Consider the following 18,862-nt stretch of genomic DNA (forward strand, 5'->3'; position numbering starts at 1 on the left):
GGAATACGTTGTCTGTATGCAGTATTTTGTCACTGTTTACTGATGCATCAAAATATTCTGAATATTTTTACCATTATCCAACATTATTTTTATTATAAAAGGAGATTGTGTGTTGTAAAGAGTTGGTGATAATTTTTCTGATCAGCTTTCACCAGTTTTGATTGTCATCCTGTATTCTAGAAGTGTTTGAATTAATTGCTGTTTCAATCAGAAGTGAAACTGTACAGATAACTGTTGTTTTCTGTGCCCTACATGTATTTCATAAAGCTGTATTTTACAAAGTTTGTGGTTTTGACTTAGGCCAATTGATGGATTTTTTAATTTTTTAATAAACAATTTTCTTTCAGTTTAACTTTGGCTCTGATTGAAGTCAACTTTAATGCAACTTTTTTATTTCTGCCTTTCACACAGTCTGCACGTATGATGGTACACACAGTGGCAACGTTTAACTCAATCAAGGTAACAGTACAGCTTTTCCTGCCCTTATGTAAAAGCTGGAAACTATTTCACCTTCCTTTCCACAGTCTCTGTCTGTCATTATGTTTTCTAAGCCATTTTGAATAAACTTATCAAGAAAACTATTTAACATATAGCATTTCCTTCTCAAGTTCTCCCATGTCAGGAGAAGCCCTTAAAATTATTCTTCTGAACTAGACTAATCGAATTTGTACTCCCTCTGGAATTAAGAAGAAACAGTAACCTTCATTTTCAGTGAAAGTCCAGTCTCAACTTCTCATTTGAAATGGAATACTTGACAAAAATTGCTTGCATTCTCTGAATAATGCAGGTGTAGCTCTTATCAGCATCTTCCAGCACTACTGTCAGTTTTCTCAATAGAATTGTGAAAAATTACCTGTTGGGGTATGGACATGGAGAAGGTGTGGTTGGCATGTTCACAGATGTCAGCAGAGTATGAGAGAGGTTGATAAGCATGGTGAACAAAACTTGCTGGAGAGTAAGTTCTTCTGTTTGTCTTAAAGCTTCAGTGCCATACAAGAGTTTCTTAATGCAGAATTGCTATAGAGCTGTGGTTTGCTGTATCAGTATGGGGTTTTATTTTTTTGTTGTTATTCCAGGAACTGAATGAACGCTGGAGATCTCTGCAGCAGTTGGCAGAGGAGCGAAGCCAGCTGTTGGGCAGTGCTCATGAAGTCCAGAGGTTCCACAGGTGGGATGTTTATATCATATCTGACCTTATTCCAGTAAAATACTTTATTTATAAGAGTTCTAAAAGAAAGCAGGACCTAACAAGTCATATTTCAGCCCTCAATTTGTTCAGTGGAAGTTGGGCTACCTGCAAAATGAGTTTTTTTTTTTTAAATATACTGACTAGAAAAAGAAAAGCTTTTTAATATGGAACATGGAACTGCTGAGGGTTTGGGAGATGTGAACTGCTGTCCTATTTTGCCAGAGTTCACTTTGGTCTTGCAGCTTAAGAGATCCATCAACTACTTGAGCATCTCTAAAAAAGAGAAGGTGTGGTGGGTAACAGAGATCCTAGCACGGCCTCCATTTTAATTCTCTTTTTTTCCTCCACTCAAATCAGAGATGCTGATGAAACAAAAGAGTGGATAGAAGAGAAGAATCAAGCATTAAATACTGACAACTATGGGCATGACTTGGCCAGCGTGCAGGCTCTGCAGCGCAAGCATGAAGGCTTTGAGAGAGACTTGGCAGCTCTTGGAGACAAGGTGAGGATGGAGGGTGGGAAATGCAGAAGCTTTCCCTTTATCTAGTAGAGGTTATTGCACTATAGAAAGGATTATTTTTGTGTTCTTTGTGTTTATTTTCCTTTTTTTTTATTCTAGGTGAATTCTCTTGGTGAAACTGCCCAGCGTCTGATCCAGTCACATCCAGAATCAGCTGAAGACCTTCAAGAAAAATGTACTGAGTTGAACCAAGCTTGGAGTAGTCTGGGAAAACGTGCTGACCAGCGCAAAGAGAAGCTTGGAGATTCTCATGACCTGCAGCGTTTCCTCAGTGATTTCAGGTAGAGTCCATTCCCTCTCCCCAGTTTGTCTGCTTTATTACTAGAAGAGTACTTCTAACTCAGGGTTTCGGAGGAGTATTTCATGGGAGGGGTTGAAAAAGGACTGTTTTTCCTATTGTGGCTTATTTTAGTGGAGGAAGGGAATTATTTTTATATTAATCTGTGCTCACAGAGACCTTATGTCTTGGATCAACGGAATCCGGGGTCTGGTCTCCTCAGATGAACTTGCAAAAGATGTGACTGGAGCTGAAGCTCTGTTGGAAAGGCATCAGGTATGTGAAAGATAATAAGTGAGTATCAAAGATCAATAGGTGTTTGTTTTTCTGACACTTTTCACTTACAGTTCCAAAAATTAATCAGTTGCTGCTCTGTCCTTTATTTAATAACAAATCTCTGTACCTTGCAGGAGCACCGCACTGAAATAGATGCACGGGCTGGCACTTTTCAGGCATTTGAACAGTTTGGGCAGCAGCTTCTGGCTCGTGGACACTATGCCAGCCCAGAGATTAAGGAGAAACTGGATATTCTAGATCAAGAACGGACAGACCTGGAGAAGGCCTGGGTCCAGCGCAGAATGATGCTAGACCAGTGCTTAGAACTACAGGTACCCTGCTGCATTTTTAAAAGGAAAGATCATTCCTTCTTTAAATATGTATTCATTCACAATGATGAGTGATGTTCATGGTCTGTCTGTCTCATACTTTGGAGTTTTTCCTCCCCAGCTGTTTCATCGGGATTGTGAACAAGCTGAAAACTGGATGGCTGCCCGAGAGGCATTCCTAAATACAGAAGATAAAGGAGACTCGTTAGACAGCGTGGAGGCGCTCATCAAGAAACATGAAGATTTCGATAAGGCAATCAATGTCCAGGTGAGGGGCGTAGCTGAATTGAAGAGAAGATATCTTTTCTGATGTGGTTTGTTAACAGAATGAATTACTACCACATGTGGTTTCTCAAGCTTCATTCTAAAGCTATTTGGCATCTGCAGCTGCAGTTTAGCAGTGCCTTATGCAGGCACAGGTGTATTTCACTGTCTACAAATAAGTTGTAAGAAGAGTGGCAAAAGTTTGCATATATCTCTTATTGACTTGAAATTTCCTTACTTATTACAATGGAGGAAGGTGTATTGTCAGTTTCTTGAGAAGAAAACTGCTGACATTTACATACTGCTAAAAGTCAGGAAGATGCTCTTTTCCTAAATGCTGCAGGTGGAAGCTCTTGTGAAGTTGATCTTTCCAGTCCTGTAGAAGATAGTCATCCTTAATGGGAAAAAAACTCCATTCCAGACCCTGCTCAACACTTGATGTTGTTTGAAGTACCGCAGTTCTCCTAATTGATGGCTTCTCTTTTGAACAGGAAGAGAAAATTGCTGTCTTGCAGTCTTTTGCTGACCAACTGATCGCTGCTGATCATTATGCAAAAGGAGTCATTGCTAACAGGCGCAATGAGGTTCTGGACAGGTTGGTACATTGATTGCCTTGTTAGATGGGATGCAGCTGTGACTGAGTGTCATTTGGCATCACTGTTAAGCTGTGAAATGCAATGCTTTGTGCAGCCCTGTTTTTTCATTCTGTGCTGTATTTAATTGCATACAGGTGGCGTCGTCTGAAAGCTCAGATGATTGAGAAGAGATCTAAGCTGGGAGAATCTCAGACCCTCCAACAGTTCAGTCGTGATGTTGATGAAATAGAAGCTTGGATCAGTGAAAAGCTTCAAACTGCAAGTGATGAGTCATATAAGGATCCCACAAACATCCAGGTGAGTATGATTCTCAGCTTAGGAACATAAGGAGGTATTTAGGTTCACAAAGAGCGCTCCGTTTTGAAAGAATATGTTCAGAGGAATTCATGTTCAGTGAGAGAGAATGATGCACCATGTTGGATCTTCCTCTAACAAAGAGAAAATGGAAATTTTGTTATGCATAAAAAGAGGACCAATCTAGAAGTCTCTTAGTAATCATTGATGTATGTAATGAATAAGATATGTATATAAGAATAAGATATCTGCAGCAGCAGGCTTCCTGAAGGTGAATAGCTGAGTAGCTATTCTGTTTTTCTCCTAACAGAATAATGAAACTAAGTTCTTGGGTCTTATCTCCACCTTACATTCTGAAATACAAAGTCTTATTTGTTCTTCAGTGTTAAGGACTAATTACAGTTACCTCCTATGTTGAAATGCTGGTTATGAAGTAGTATGAGTGCACTGAACTACTTCTTCTCTCAATCTGTTTTATAGCTTTCCAAACTGCTGGTAAGTAGTTTGGACTAGCCCTGGTATGTGAATTTTTCTTTGTACAGCTTATATGTGAGCACAAGGTCTGGTTGCAGTTTGTTGCTCCATCCATCAGTTCATGCAGTCTCTTTGTTTTCTCTTAGTTATTGACCTTCATTCAGGTGCAGCTGTCGGTCTTCATGTTATGGATGTGGCTTTTCTGTTAATGCATATACAGCATCATTTATTTCTGTATTTGTTTTGCAGGTGTTCTGCATGATCTGTTTAATTTGTGATGCATAAGGGATGCAGGGTGTTGGGTGGGGATTTTTGTTTGTTTGTTTCTCTGTAGGAGTTTGCTCGTGGAGAAGTAGGTAGCCTCCTTTTTCAGAAGTCTGCCTGCTAGCCCTGTCATCCTTTCTGCATCTGCAGTGGTGATGATACAAAACCCATGATACAAAACATCAGCTCTGTTACCTTAGTTTTTCAACATCAAATGTTGAAGATGGAGGATTTAATAAAACTGGTAGACCTGAAGTGCTTAGCTCTTGTGGCAGTAGCTGCAAGAGAAGTAGAAGAGAATAATATAGAAGTAACTCTCTGGAAAAAGCTGTGTACCACATGGAAAGCTATGGGGTTATACGAAAGGAGAAGACAACAAAGAGAGGGGAGGAACTGGACTAAAGAAGGAGAGAATAATTGTTTCTTTAGGCTGTGGTACATTAGGGATCCTTTTCCTTATTTGAAAAAAAAAAATTCATATTAAAGCAAATGCTCATCTTGGATTTGTTGTCATGGTAATTATATGAAGGTGTGCAATTGGCAGCTCTTAAATTGAGTTTTACTTGTTGGTAAATGTTGCTTTGAAGGATATATTCCTATAATCTCAGCAGTCAGGACTGTCAGCTTCCAAAATAAAGCAGTTCATGCAGAATCTCTCATGCCAACACTGTAGTTTTTTTCATCTACTTCTAGGCTAACATCTCCTTTCATTCCATTCTCTCAGGGCATTGCATACCCATGTCCAATGCTACTAGCATTTCCAGTTAATACTCTTAAATTCTGTTGTGTCATTTTTGTGCTATTCTTCTCTTTCTGGTGGGTGGATCTATCATGCATATATGGGAGACATCTGTGTGTTTCCTCCCACTTCGAGGCTCCTGTTGTTCTCATGGTGCTCTCAAATCAGAAAAACTTTTTAAAATCAATACTTTCTAGTTAGATTCATAAGAGTTTTTGGTTGCTAATCCTGGATTTTAATGTATAGTGTGATCATGTATGACTGAATGATGTCAGAATGCATAAGTCAGATGGCAGCAGTGGTTTCTGTTAGCTGTCTGTAGGTTAGGAATAGAAATAGTAGCTTTGCAAATTTCTGTAGGAGTAGAAAGGATTGTCTATTTTTATGTTTATGCTGAGAGTTTGTATAATTGCTGCTTTTTGGAGATGATGGCGCTGTACAGGAGAAAGCTTTACCCAGGAACAGTGAGGGTTAGTGCAAGGAACGTTACTGGCATCTGTCAAATGCAGAGGACATTGCCTGAGTTACCTACATCAGCTCACTGGAAGTTTTGCTATGTCAAAGCTTGATGCTTACCCAGATCGATAAGAGGATTCTTACTGAGGGAGAACTTCTTTAGGTCAGACTGTAGACAACAGCCATGCTCTGCTCTCGGCCCATGAGAACAATGTAGGAGCCCTTTGTCCAGTTTCTGACAGCTGTGCTTTTTCTCACGTGCAGAGCAAGCACCAGAAGCACCAAGCCTTTGAAGCTGAGCTCCATGCCAACGCAGATCGGATTCGTGGAGTCATTGATATGGGGAACTCCCTGATTGAAAGAGGAGCGTGTGCTGGCAGTGAGGATGCTGTGAAGGTAAGCACAACAAATCCACTTAGAATATCTGCTTACTTTCAGCTTTGAAGTGTTTGGGTAACTGGTGAGAAAAACAAGCATTGCAATCAAATCTTGTTTTATAGAAATGTTTCTATTTCAGCTATGCAGTAGAAATAGGAACAGTCATTTTACTTCACTTTTGAGAGAGAGAACCTTTTGGATCCTGTAACAAGGATGTGAATGTTGAACTGAATTCTAGCTAGGCAGCATTCAGTAGTTACTGTGTAGTTTGTATGCGTGGAATCGGCAGCCAAACTCGTGCCTTATTCAGCTGCTGCATTTATCAAAACTTGCATTTTTCATTTGTAGCATTTGTCCTCTCCATTTTACAACAGGCACGGCTGGCTGCCCTGGCTGACCAATGGCAGTTCCTTGTTCAGAAGTCAGCAGAGAAGAGCCAGAAACTGAAAGAAGCTAATAAACAGCAGAATTTCAATACCGGCATCAAGGACTTTGATTTCTGGCTTTCAGAGGTAACTTATTGAAGTGGTGAATGTGTTTTACATTATTTGTAAACAAAGTGAGGAGGAGTGTGATTGCCTTGAATTCTACGAAATTAAACAGGTGATGAGACAGAGGTTTATCCTCTCTGCAGAAAGTTAAGGAAATAATTTGTATAATTTTAAAGGCAGTATAATTTCAAGAGTTCTGTGAAAATACGACACGGCTCATTCTTTGTTCCCTTTTTCCTTCCCCACCCCTAGGTGGAAGCTTTGTTGGCATCTGAAGACTATGGGAAGGACTTGGCATCAGTTAACAACCTTCTGAAGAAGCACCAATTACTGGAAGCTGATATATCTGCTCATGAAGTATTGCTTTTTCTATTAGTTTTGGAATATAAATCATACAATCATAGAACTGCTCATATTAGAAAAGACCTTAAAGATCATCAACCTCAAACTAACCATGTTACCCTAACTGACAACCCTCTGCTAAATCATGTCCCTGAGCACCACATCCAGATGGTTTTTAAACACATCCAGGGATGGTGACTCAACCACTTCCTGGGGAGCCCATTGCAGTACTTAACAACCCTTTCTGTAGAGAAGTTTTTCCTGATATCCAACCTAAACTTACCCTGGTGTAATTTAAGGCCATTTCCCCTCGTCCTGCCACCAGCGAGAAGAGACCAACCCTGCTCTCGCTGCAATCACCTTTCAGGTGTTTGAAGACAGCAAGGTCTCCCCTCAGCCTCCTCTTCCCCAGATTAAAATCACAGTAATTGGCAAACTCTGCATGTACTGCTTCAGTGCTGCAGTCATGCACTGAAACGTGTTTTCTTCACGTGTGGCTCTGCACAGTAGTTAGATTTCTATGTTTATGTCAGTACAGAAATCATGACGAGACAATCTTACAATCTTACGCCTCTTTTCTCCACGTTTCCAGGATCGGCTGAAGGACCTGAACAGCCAGGCTGACAGTTTGATGACCAGCAGTGCTTTCGATACCTCCCAAGTAAAGGATAAACGTGAAACAATAAACGGGCGCTTCCAGAGGATCAAGAGCATGGCAGCCGCCCGCCGCGCCAAGCTGAACGAGTCCCACCGCCTGCATCAGTTCTTCCGTGACATGGATGATGAGGAGTCCTGGATCAAGTGCGTGTTCTGAAAGTTAGAGGCTCTGCCATCAGAGCACGTGCTTACTGTCAGCTTGCCAGCAGTGTGCAGTCTGTAGTATGGTTCTATAACACAAGTAACGTGTCTCTACAAGGAGTCACCTTTGCCTTCCAGTCAAGGAAAACTGTGTTAAAAATGACTTCTGCTCCAGTTTGGGTGTGGCTTCTTATCTGCAGTGCTCTGTGGTCTGACTGCAGGAGGGAAAAGTCTGTGCTGGAAGAAGAAGCACTCTATTAGCCTTGAACCAGATAGCTGCAATTTGACTAATCTTCTTTGGGAAAGCTCGCAGAAGAAACTCAGACCTTACTTTTTCAGTCTGAAGTAATTCTTCTGTTGTTGGTCTAGCCAGTTGTAGTAGTGAACTTAATGCCCTTTCTGCAGGTGTTAGTTCCCTGAAGGAAGTGAACTTCATAGAAATCATTAGACTAATTCTGTTGTCTTGCTTGTGGAAAATTAAAAATAGCAATTGAACAACAGCAGGTAAACTTCTTGAAATGCAGCTATCTTAGAAAGCAGTGCAGATAAGCTCTCCTTCGTAGAGAAATGATAGACCCTCTGCCTTTCCTTTCTTCTCCCTACTCATTTTCCTTTTGTGTGTCAGGAGCCAGCTGCTGTTTGATGATACCTCATGCACAGCACTAAGACTTGTGTTGCAAAGAGCGTTTCCTTATTTGCAGTGATTTTTTTCTTTTCTTTTGTGAGATTTGATCTGTGCAAGTAGTTCTCAAATTTTCTATTTCTTCTCTCGTGATTTTAGAGAGAAGAAACTGTTGGTGAGCTCAGAGGACTATGGCAGAGACCTGACTGGTGTGCAGAACCTCAGGAAGAAACATAAGCGCTTGGAAGCAGAATTAGCTGCCCATGAACCTGCTATCCAGGTGAGTACCTCTCCCCTTGACAGATTGCTTTATAAAGAATGCCATTCTTTGTCATTCTTTGCAGCAAATATGAAAGCAAGTAATTATTTTGTAAGCATGCAGATGGAGTGCCTAAGGAAAGATACTTTATTAATTATCTGTTTCTCTGCTTTGCAGGGTGTTCTAGACACTGGCAAGAAGCTTTCAGATGATAACACGATTGGGAAGGAGGAGATACAGCAGAGACTGGCTCAGTTTGTGGACCATTGGAAAGAGCTAAAACAGCTGGCAGCTGCTCGGTGTGTGAGACGTTGTAACACACAATTTAAATAAAGCACTTACATGGGCTTGTAAGGACCAGATGTACTGAATTTCAGGTTTTTAGATATGGTTAGTTAGTCAATAGTATCATGGAATAGGTTCTATGAAACTACTGGGAAGAGTTTTAGTGATAATAGTTCTCAACAGCAACGTGACAGGTAGGTTTTTTTGTTTCTTTTCTTGAAGTTGTGCTGCAATCAGTCTTTCCTTGCACCAGCTGAAAACCAGAGACTTGAAATTAATTGAGCTAAGTCCCCTAGCAGGATGTTTTTCTGAATGGAAGCTGTTGGGAGAGAGTCCTTTCAGTCCTTCAGTAGCTGCAGGTTTTGAGGCCTAGGAGAAAGAAGTGAGAGTGAGTTTGTTGGCTTTCAATCTCTGTACATTCTTAGGTTTGCAGCTGCTTGTGTATTCGTTTCTGATATCTAAAAGCTGTAGAGTAACACTGCAGCTAATTTTACCTTTCTTTACCCATGCAGGGGGCAGCGTCTGGAGGAGTCCCTGGAGTACCAGCAGTTTGTAGCAAATGTTGAGGAAGAGGAAGCATGGATCAACGAGAAAATGACATTGGTAGCCAGTGAGGATTATGGAGACACACTTGCTGCTATCCAGGTATGAAGGAAGTTGTTGGCTCTTGGGTGATTTCATTGCATCACTGATGAGAACATTGTGAACCTTTGCTGTAACTGTTTGTTTTCAAATATGGAAGTTTTTTGATTTATTTTTGTATTTGCAGGGCTTGCTGAAAAAGCATGAAGCATTTGAGACTGACTTTACTGTCCACAAAGACAGAGTGAATGATGTTTGTGCTAATGGAGAGGATCTCATTAAAAAGGTGAGCAGAAGCTGGTAAAAAAACAAAGCTTTCAAAAGCTGCCCAGGACATCTTCATGTCAAAGGAGACTTACTCTGCTCTTGGGACTGATTTGTCATCTCTTTGAAAAGAGTTCTATTCAGTTTTTTTGCAGCTGACCAAGCTATTGGTGTTAACCAGTTTCAGAGCTGTTTCATGCTCGTGTTGTACATTGAGAATCAAGTCTTTTGGCTAAAATCCTTGCTCTGTCACCCACTTGCTGGATGCCTTGGAAGACCTTAAAGGTTGCTGTTGTTTTTTTCCTGATATGTAGAACAATCACCATGTGGAGAACATAACTGCTAAGATGAAGGGCCTGAAGGGCAAGGTGTCAGATCTGGAGAAAGCTGCAGCTCAGAGGAAAGCCAAATTGGATGAGAATTCTGCCTTCCTCCAGTTCAACTGGAAAGCAGACGTGGTGGAGTCATGGATAGGTATGGTCTGTGTTGGAGCACAGTGTGCTATCACAAAGAAACTGATGCACCTCCATTTCTCAACGTGTAGCTTTGTACTTTGTTAGAGTAAGCAGACATAAACCCGAAGGAATGAGCAGTATTATACCTGATAGATGCTTGTGAGATCATTGTTAGACCAGAATTTGGAACTGAGGGAGAATTTGAGACAGAGGTGTTTTCATCTTTACTGAATGTGCTTCGTTTTCCAGGTGAGAAGGAAAACAGTCTGAAGACAGATGACTATGGCCGTGACCTCTCCTCTGTGCAAACACTGCTCACCAAACAGGTTAGTGCTGATGCTGCCTTCCATCTGAAAGTGATCAAGGAAACAGGTCAACGCTTCTGTAATACCAGATTTTGGTATTCACATATTCTATTTTTATTTAACAATTCTTATATAATCTTGCATATATTTCTATGTGAAATATTTCTTTCTTTAATGCTTCAGGAAACTTTTGACGCTGGACTTCAGGCTTTCCAGCAGGAGGGAATTGCAAACATCACTGCTCTGAAAGACCAGCTACTGGCAGCCAAACATATCCAATCAAAGGCCATTGAGGCTCGGCACGCTTCCTTGATGAAACGCTGGAATCAGCTACTTGCTAATTCTGCAGCCAGGAAAAAGAAACTCTTGGAGGCTCAGGAGCACTTCAGAAAGGTGAGTCACCAAACCTTGGAGCTACAAAAATTTGATTGTTCTTTTTGGAGGAAAAGCAGCACAAGACTCGGCACTTGGGCAGCGTTCTTATTTGCAGCTAATGATTATGGAGATCCAGAGGACTTAAAAGTTTTTATATACTTGCAAGGAATGAGTAATAAAGGCAAACTATTACTTGAGCTTGTTAACTTTAGATAATCTCGTACAGAATATTTGCATTACAGAACTGAACAGCCAGTTTCTTTTCTCTTTTCAAGGTTGAGGATCTCTTCCTGACCTTCGCCAAGAAAGCCTCTGCCTTCAACAGCTGGTTTGAGAATGCTGAAGAGGACCTGACGGATCCTGTGCGCTGCAATTCTCTGGAAGAAATCAAAGCACTGCGAGAAGCCCACGATGCGTTCCGTTCGTCACTGAGCTCGGCCCAAGCTGACTTCAACCAGCTGGCAGAGCTCGATCGCCAGATCAAGAGCTTCCGTGTAGCCTCCAACCCGTACACTTGGTTTACTATGGAGGCTCTTGAAGAAACTTGGAGGAATCTGCAGAAAATTATCAAGGCAAGTTGGAGAGCTGCTCCTCATAGCCTATGACCTTGCGAGTCTTCCTTGGAATTTGTCTGCCAGATAATCAATACAAAAGTTTGTCACAGTACTAAAAGTGGAAATCTCTCAAATTTGGGGAGCAAAGAAAAGCATCCGTTAGCTTGTGCTGTTGTTCAGATTTTCAGTGATGTTTCGCTCTCTGGAGACAAAGCACTTGTCCCTCAATCCTGACTGTAGAGGAAGTTTCACATTCAGGCTATACAGTCGAGTAATGGTTGCATCAGTTCTAATTCTCAAGGATTTGGTTGGAATGTTCTGCACTGTGGTCTTAACCTCGGTTAGTTATGGAGGACACTTTTTGAGTCCTCAGCCTTCTAGATTTGTGCTCGAATGCACTGCTGGTTATGCTGTTACAAGATAAAGCCACCCACCTATTTTCCTGTTTGAAACTGTGTTTGTTTGTTCCTCAGGAGCGTGAATTGGAGCTGCAGAAGGAGCAGCGAAGGCAGGAAGAAAATGACAAGCTGCGCCAGGAGTTTGCTCAACATGCTAATGCCTTCCACCAGTGGATTCAGGAGACAAGGTATAGTTTGCTCTTTCCAGGAGCAACTCTTAGAGAATTGTGCAGCTAATTGTATCTATCTTACGTCTGCTTAGTCCATCTAAGTTGTAAATGTGTCCTGAAAAGCAGCTATTGAGAATTTGTTCATTTCCTACAGCTGGGATTTGAGGGAAGCCCCATTAGCCACGGGAAGAGAAAGCTCTAAACCCCAGGTTATAGCAGTGATCCTGCTTCTGAATTCATGTTTCTGTAGTGATACCAGGTATCCAGGACTTGACTCTCGTCCAGTTATTCCTGAACTAGCCTGCAGGACAGCTGAAAGGGGTGGGGAGCAGACAGCTGGAGCAGCCTGCAGGAAGTGCTCCTGGCATTTCTGTTAATGCCTCTTTGTTCACTGGTACATTAGGAATCTCACTAGGACTTCAACAGGGAAAGAAATTGTGAAAAGAACCTGAAGGCAAGCACTTCTCTGGGGAGCTGTCTGATTATATCCATGCTGGGGGAGAGAGAGCAGATATTAAACATATGTTGTAGAAATAAAAGATCTCAGGGTTGAGAACTGAAGAGAACTGAAGAGCATGTTTCTAGAAAACAGGGGACAGAGCTGTTAGCCAGTTCTGTGTGGTGAGTTCTGTTTTCATTTAATCCTGTGATTCTCTGTCTCTGTGTGTTTACAAATAGTTCTGTATGTGTCTTCATGAAATACTGAAATTTAAATGATTTAACTTTTTGATGTTTACTTCCCACCCAAATCTGTCCCTCTCTTACTGTCTTGTCTCTGTCCTGCTGCCTGATGTTTGGATCTTCACATTCCACAGGACTTACCTGCTAGATGGGTTAGTATTGAATTTTATATCTTTCAAAATATGGTGATGTGTTCTGCTCTGTCTGTGTGATTTCTTCTGTCACTGTGTTGCTTGTGAAAGCCACACCAAAACCCCTTTTATTTGAAAAGAGCAATCTAGCTGAGGTGCACAGGAAACAAGAGTTTGGAGTGGATTACAAATAAACCAGTAAAAACCATAACTATTTCCTAATAAAAGCAGAGGAAGTTATGAGTGGGAAGCCACTGGCATCCTGTGGAAGTGCTAATTCCTGTTCACAGAATCATAGAACAGCTCAGGTTGGAGGAAACCATGAGGACCATCAGGTCCCCCCCTGCCATTAGCTGGGCTGCCAGCTGCTAGGTCAGGTCCTGCATCAGATTGCTCTTCCTTTGTCTGAGTGCTCACACAAGGAAAGGCTCTCACTCTGAGATGTGGGAAGGTACAGAATGATCATCTTCACATGGCTTTTAAAACAGTTTTCCGATAGTCAGAGATCTGCTTAGCAGAACGGATTTTCTGCTGTAACTGTTCTCTGAACGATTAAAGCCCCACAGTGTGGACTGTTTTGTTCTGGGAGGAGGAAGACGTGTTCCTGCAAAGAGGCTTTGCTGAAATTACTTGTCTTTAAGACTTCATAACACACAAACGTGAGCTTCTTGGTCTGTGGTTGGCCGTACTGTGGAAGAGGTGCTTACCCTGCCGAGATTTTGTTCTTGATAGCAGAAAAGAAAACCTTCAGCAGGAACACAGAGACCCACCCAGGTTGGCTGGCAGCCGGATGCCTGCAGTCTGAGCTCCTGTCCTGCATCCCCCAATGAAGATGCTGGTTGGTGATTTGTCAGGAAGTGGCAAGGAAACAATACAATCTTTAAGTGTCTTCAGACTGCCAAAACCTCCCAGAGTGTGTCTGCCCATTTACATTTCTTCAGTATTAAAAAAACTGCAACACAATAGAAGCTCTGTAACAAGACATAGTGTAAAATGTTAACAAACACTGCATGGGCCTGGCGCAGAGGCTGTCGGCCCTGTGCAAAGGGCTGGAGAGGAGGCAGGGGCCTTTCTTCCAAAGATAAATGGCTTTTCATAATAAAAGGGTGGAATTCTTCGCAGATAACTGCTGCTTATGTGCTCTGTAATGACTACAGTGTCTTGTTCTGCTGTTCCTGCCAGAGAAAAAATAGTTTGCCCCATTTTTGCTGAACAGTTTAATGGAACCGAGCAGATTTTCCTGGAACGGAAACTGAATTCTCTGCTCCTTTGTAAATTGGTGTAGTAGATGAGTTCTTGTATCCAAGAATGAGCTGACAGAAAGGGGCCATTTACTCAAAGCCACCGGGCCAGGGCTGGAGATCACCATGCCAAGAGCTTTTGTTGAACAAATTACCAGAAGGCTTCTGATACACAAGGCAGAGTCGGTCCTTAATTCTGTGTGAATGAGTTACAAACACAGGCTGAGCTCAGAGAGCCCTCGGCTGTGCCTGGCCTGCCTTGGCAAGAGGGAAAGCAGAGCTCCAGAGGGGTTCCAGGGCAGCAGAGAGGTCCTGCAGGCAGCAGTTGTGGTGGTGGTGGCTGTGTGCACGTGGTGCTGCGTGGGAGAGGGGAGCCCAGCAGAGCGTGGAACGAACGCCTTTGTAGAACCTGTAGATGAGCTTAACTGCAAAATGCATTTCTTTATCCTAGCGTTTCTCCTTTTTGTGTGATTTACACAAAAATAACCAGTTAGTTTCCTGTGTGTGCAACCAGCTTCTGGATTTGTTTATTTCATAAGTAATGGCTTCTGTTTGCTGCAGGGTGGTGATGCTGCAGTGGCCGTGTTTGGGTGCAGTGTTCTGTCCACTGTTCTTTCTTCTTCTTTTTTGGAATTTACCTGGTTTCTTTTCTTCGATTAGCATAGCCTATCGTCGTGTCATTCGTGTCTATCAGTATGAAGTTGGGGATGATCTATCTGGAAGGTTTTTTTTCCTCTTTATTTTCTTACCTCACTTTGGTTTTCAAATGCACCCTTTAATTCCAAGGCTCGCTTTCCTTCCAACTAACTGTCACAGCTTAGAGATGCTTGGAGGTGTGTTCCCTGCAGGGCGTCCCTCCCGTGGTTGGCTCCCAGCTTCCTGCTCAGGGCTCTGGATGTGCACTGAGTCTGGCTTTAACCCTGCTGGTGGGAAGCACCCACATGTTCAGGGTGTTTCCGTGGCTACAGAGCAATCCAGCACTTGCAGTCCCCTCCTCAAAAGCATGTAGGGTAGACTTTAGAGAAGCTGCAGTTACTGCCAGGCCCCTCAGTACCAGTCAGAAGCATGGCACACCCAGGTGGGCTGTCCGCACACAGCTCTGTCAGCATGAGCTCCCACCGTCAGTGGGAGGATGGAGGTCCCTGAGTGCTGCAGCTTGAGGGCTGCTTAGGATCCTGGGGGGGAGGAGGGCAGCAACCAGAGACGTTCCTTAGCTGTCCCTACAAAGTGATGCTGGAGACATCCCTGCAGTGGGGATCCTGGTGTGTGAGGGTGAGGCTGCATGGAACCGGCACCGAATGGAGCAGCACTGCCTCAGTTCCTGCAGGTGCTGGGAGGGATGGGGCAGGAAGGCACCTCTCCATCAGCCTACATAGGGGAGCTCCAGGGTTTTTCTGCAGTGATTGTGCTGTGCTTTCCAACCAAACCAGCAGTTCTCAAGAGGTCTCTTCTCCCTGTTTGATCCCCAATAACACACCTCTATAGAGCTCCAATGCAGCCCATCTCAGTGAATCCCTCGTGGTTGGTGTGTGTGTGTGCTGGGCACGGCGGAGCGGGGTGGGACTGCACCAAGTTTCTAATTTCATGAGGCCCAGCAAAGCGGGTGCTGTGGATTTGGCATGAAGTGTGACTGCTGATCGTGCTGCCTTTCAAATGGGGCTAGAAATTAACCGTATAAAGAAATGAGAATTAAACAAGATGTAATGTGTCTGCCTGAAATAGTGAGTCAGAATAAATGAAACACAAACCCAGCATTGAAATATTTGCAGAACAATACTGCTGTAAGGCTTTGTAAGGAAGGACTGTTAATTTCAAGCCCCACCTGCCATTTTTATGGGAGAAGTGCTGTGTCTCACTGTAATTCTGTACCTAGGTCCTGTATGGTGGAGGAGTCGGGAACACTGGAATCCCAGCTGGAAGCTACTAAAGTAAGCAATGCTCACCTGTCTGTAAAGCACCTTCCCCAAGTGGTAACTCAGAAACATGGGGCGGGAATGAAAGTGCATGCAATTATATGGTAAAATCTTACTTGATTTTTGTATGTTTTGAATACTGAAGAAACCTTTATCTGATGTCTGCTCATATCCCAGGGCATTAAACAATACCCCAATGCAGTTTTCCTTTTTCTTCCTAAATGAATGTTCGTTTTAAGGCTGGTTGTTGTTGTTCTGGTTTTTGAACTCCTTGATTTTCTCCTCCTCTCTCATCCTACCAGCGCAAACACCAGGAGATCCGGGCTATGAGGAGCCAGCTGAAGAAGATTGAGGACCTCGGAGCAGCCATGGAAGAGGCACTTATCTTGGACAACAAATACACAGAGCACAGCACCGTGGGGCTGGCGCAGCAGTGGGACCAGCTTGACCAGCTGGGAATGAGAATGCAGCACAACCTGGAGCAGCAGATTCAAGCTCGGTACTGCCTGGCCTGGGGGGAGGTGAACAGTAACACACTGCTGTCTGTCTGAAAGCAAACCTTGTGCAGGCAGTGCTGATGAGTCTCTCCTGCGTTCTGCAGCGTAGAGCTCCTTAACCTCCAGTGTTTCTCAGCTGCTTTCAGAAGGATGCAGTAAGCATGGTTTGGAATAGTTCCTGTTGGCCATTAGCAGTGATGTCTTGGAGGAGCTGATTTATTCCTTTGAGCTGTGATGATGTGATGTATTGTCTGCTCACTTGTCCTCAGCTGGTGCAGGCTGCTGGTTTGGGGCAGATGGACTCCATCGGAGTTCTGCAGTTTAGGAACTGTTCGGTAATTTTGCTGCTTCTCTTTCAGAAACACAACTGGAGTCACAGAGGAGGCCCTGAAGGAGTTCAGCATGATGTTCAAGTGAGTTGCAGGGAAAGAATGCCAGTGGAATACTTGGGAGATATTTCTGGCACGTGGATGGCTCCTGTTCACAGGATTCTCTGGCTGTTCTGTTTGTAGCTCCTTTATTGTCTGCCCAGTTTTGTGCTGAGCTGCTCTGATCTCTGCCAGATGGCAGAGCCTCCAGGCACACCCATTGCTGGCTGGGTGCACCGCAGCCATGAGAGCTTTTCGTGGGCATGCTCACTTGTGGGCACAGTTGTGTAGAACCAAGAGTGAGTTCCAGCTGGGAATACAGCCCTTCTTTGCTGTTTTTTTTTTTTTTTAAGCAAAGTGAAGAATTTGTTTACATTGTTAGGTAGGAAATGCCCATTAATTCAAGCTCGCTTCTCCAGAACGGTGGACTGGCTGTAAGGTGCTCATTTTCAGCCCACTGTGTAAATTTGAATGAGATACTCAGCATCTTAACGCTTAGTAATGTGGGTTTTGGTTTTGTGGTTTTAGGCACTTTGACAAGGACAAATCTGGACGTCTTAATCACCAGGAGTTTAAGTCTTGCTTGCGCTCCCTTGGCTACGACCTGCCCATGGTTGAGGAAGGAGAGCCTGACCCTGAATTTGAGTCTATTCTTGACACCGTTGATCCCAACAGGTACGTGCATCAGACCTTCTGCTTTTCTGTAGCCAAGTATTTTATCAGTACCTTTCTGGGGGGTTAGCTGGAAAGCCTCTTAGAGGCCGAGAGCTTTGCTTTCCTGTTTTCACGGTAATTCATGTGAAAAATATTCTCACAAAGGCAAGAATGACATCTATCAAGAAGATACTCCACGTGGACAGTGGCCTGGTGTTGGTGCGGCCTCCTGCGTTGAGGTTTTTACTGCTCCCAGAGCAGTCAGAGCCCTTCTCTCAGGAGGAAGCGCACCGTGGTACGAAGGGACAGCAGTGCTCACATGCTGCCTGTTTCATTGGCAGGGACGGCCACGTCTCACTGCAGGAGTACATGGCGTTCATGATCAGCAGGGAAACAGAGAACGTGAAATCCAGCGAGGAGATTGAGAGTGCTTTCCGTGCCCTCAGCTCGGAGGGGAAGCCTTACGTGACCAAGGAGGAGCTCTACCAGGTCAGTGCCGTTTGTGGCCCTCTAGAAAGGAACAGAGGGAGGTGTTTTGTTCATAGGCTGTTAACATAAACAGCACTCATGACTTGGAAGTTCACGTTGCTGTAGTTAAGCCAGTTCTGAACCTGCAGAGGAAACCCCTGCAGCAAATAAAGAAACCGTAGTTACAGCTCTGCCCATCTGCTTTCTGGCCCTAAAGCGGAGGATTAACTTAACTGCCAAAGGATTTACTCAAGTAAAGCAAGAGCTGCTCCAAGGCCCAGGAAGGGCTGCATTCACTGTCTCTCTCCTCAGAAACTTATGCTTTCCTATAATCATTTGGGAAAGTGGAGGGAGGTGTTTCTCCAAGCAGTGATTGAAGGAGAAACTTGAGTCTGTGCTTAAATACCGAGAACATGACCTCCCTCCCACTGCCCTGCCAAGAGAGCAAGTTTTTCCTGTCTGAATCAGTTGGCAGAAAAACAGAGGCTGCTCTTCTTCCTCATGTTTGTTACCTGTTCTGTCTCCTCTGTGATGGGAAGCTGCAGGTCAGACCTCCCACCCCTGAACCAAAGTGCAAACAAACTGCTCCTTTCCACCAGGCACAGTTCTGGTGCTTCTGCTCCCAGCTGTGCCCCTGGGGAGGGCAGTGCTGTGCTCAGTGCCCACCTGCAGCCCCACAGCGCCCGTCTCCACCTTTGCTGTCTTTATCTTTCAGAACCTGACCCGGGAACAAGCCGACTACTGCATTTCTCACATGAAGCCCTACATGGATGGCAAGGGCAGAGAACTTCCTTCTGCCTATGACTACATAGAGTTTACACGTTCACTCTTTGTGAATTGATACAAAACACTAGTACCAAAAGATACAAAGAACATGCTCACGTTTGCTGACTATAAGCTCTGCATGTGTCTCTCTTTGTGCTCTACAGTAATCAATGTTACTTTATGATGTA

General features: G+C 43.6%; 1 protein-coding gene across 6 annotated transcripts in view; it reads left to right on the forward strand.

Annotated features, from left to right (window-relative positions):
• SPTAN1 (spectrin alpha, non-erythrocytic 1) overlaps nucleotides 1-18,830 on the forward strand; it is a gene marked incomplete at its 5' end in the record, with an annotated part of 43,520 nt that extends 24,690 nt beyond the window's left edge. For 2 of the 6 annotated variants that reach the window (XM_079544880.1, XM_079544884.1), the window contains 29 exons: nucleotides 412-459; nucleotides 1,077-1,168; nucleotides 1,547-1,691; nucleotides 1,809-1,990; nucleotides 2,163-2,262; nucleotides 2,397-2,594; nucleotides 2,713-2,859; nucleotides 3,347-3,450; nucleotides 3,586-3,748; nucleotides 4,226-4,240; nucleotides 5,943-6,074; nucleotides 6,431-6,568; nucleotides 6,800-6,904; nucleotides 7,482-7,690; nucleotides 8,469-8,589; nucleotides 8,746-8,867; nucleotides 9,366-9,498; nucleotides 9,623-9,721; nucleotides 10,014-10,173; nucleotides 10,404-10,480; nucleotides 10,643-10,852; nucleotides 11,110-11,406; nucleotides 11,862-12,013; nucleotides 15,883-15,937; nucleotides 16,225-16,421; nucleotides 16,779-16,832; nucleotides 17,316-17,462; nucleotides 17,783-17,930; nucleotides 18,625-18,830. In XM_079544880.1, the coding sequence (XP_079401006.1) occupies nucleotides 412-459; nucleotides 1,077-1,168; nucleotides 1,547-1,691; nucleotides 1,809-1,990; nucleotides 2,163-2,262; nucleotides 2,397-2,594; nucleotides 2,713-2,859; nucleotides 3,347-3,450; nucleotides 3,586-3,748; nucleotides 4,226-4,240; nucleotides 5,943-6,074; nucleotides 6,431-6,568; nucleotides 6,800-6,904; nucleotides 7,482-7,690; nucleotides 8,469-8,589; nucleotides 8,746-8,867; nucleotides 9,366-9,498; nucleotides 9,623-9,721; nucleotides 10,014-10,173; nucleotides 10,404-10,480; nucleotides 10,643-10,852; nucleotides 11,110-11,406; nucleotides 11,862-12,013; nucleotides 15,883-15,937; nucleotides 16,225-16,421; nucleotides 16,779-16,832; nucleotides 17,316-17,462; nucleotides 17,783-17,930; nucleotides 18,625-18,750 (3,876 nt within the window). In that variant the 3' untranslated portion in view covers nucleotides 18,751-18,830. Of the gene's footprint in view, nucleotides 1-411; nucleotides 460-1,076; nucleotides 1,169-1,546; nucleotides 1,692-1,808; nucleotides 1,991-2,162; nucleotides 2,263-2,396; nucleotides 2,595-2,712; nucleotides 2,860-3,346; nucleotides 3,451-3,585; nucleotides 3,749-4,225; nucleotides 4,241-5,942; nucleotides 6,075-6,430; nucleotides 6,569-6,799; nucleotides 6,905-7,481; nucleotides 7,691-8,468; nucleotides 8,590-8,745; nucleotides 8,868-9,365; nucleotides 9,499-9,622; nucleotides 9,722-10,013; nucleotides 10,174-10,403; nucleotides 10,481-10,642; nucleotides 10,853-11,109; nucleotides 11,407-11,861; nucleotides 12,014-14,669; nucleotides 14,733-15,882; nucleotides 15,938-16,224; nucleotides 16,422-16,778; nucleotides 16,833-17,315; nucleotides 17,463-17,782; nucleotides 17,931-18,624 lie in introns of all 6 variants that reach the window. The other 4 variants (XM_079544881.1, XM_079544882.1, XM_079544879.1 and 1 more) reach the window with 3 other exon arrangements.
• Between the last annotated feature and the right edge of the window lie 32 nt (nucleotides 18,831-18,862).

This window comes from Tetrao urogallus, assembly GCF_951394365.1.
Source record: "Tetrao urogallus genome assembly, chromosome: 19".
In the NCBI taxonomy this organism is placed as follows: domain Eukaryota; kingdom Metazoa; phylum Chordata; class Aves; order Galliformes; family Phasianidae; genus Tetrao; species Tetrao urogallus.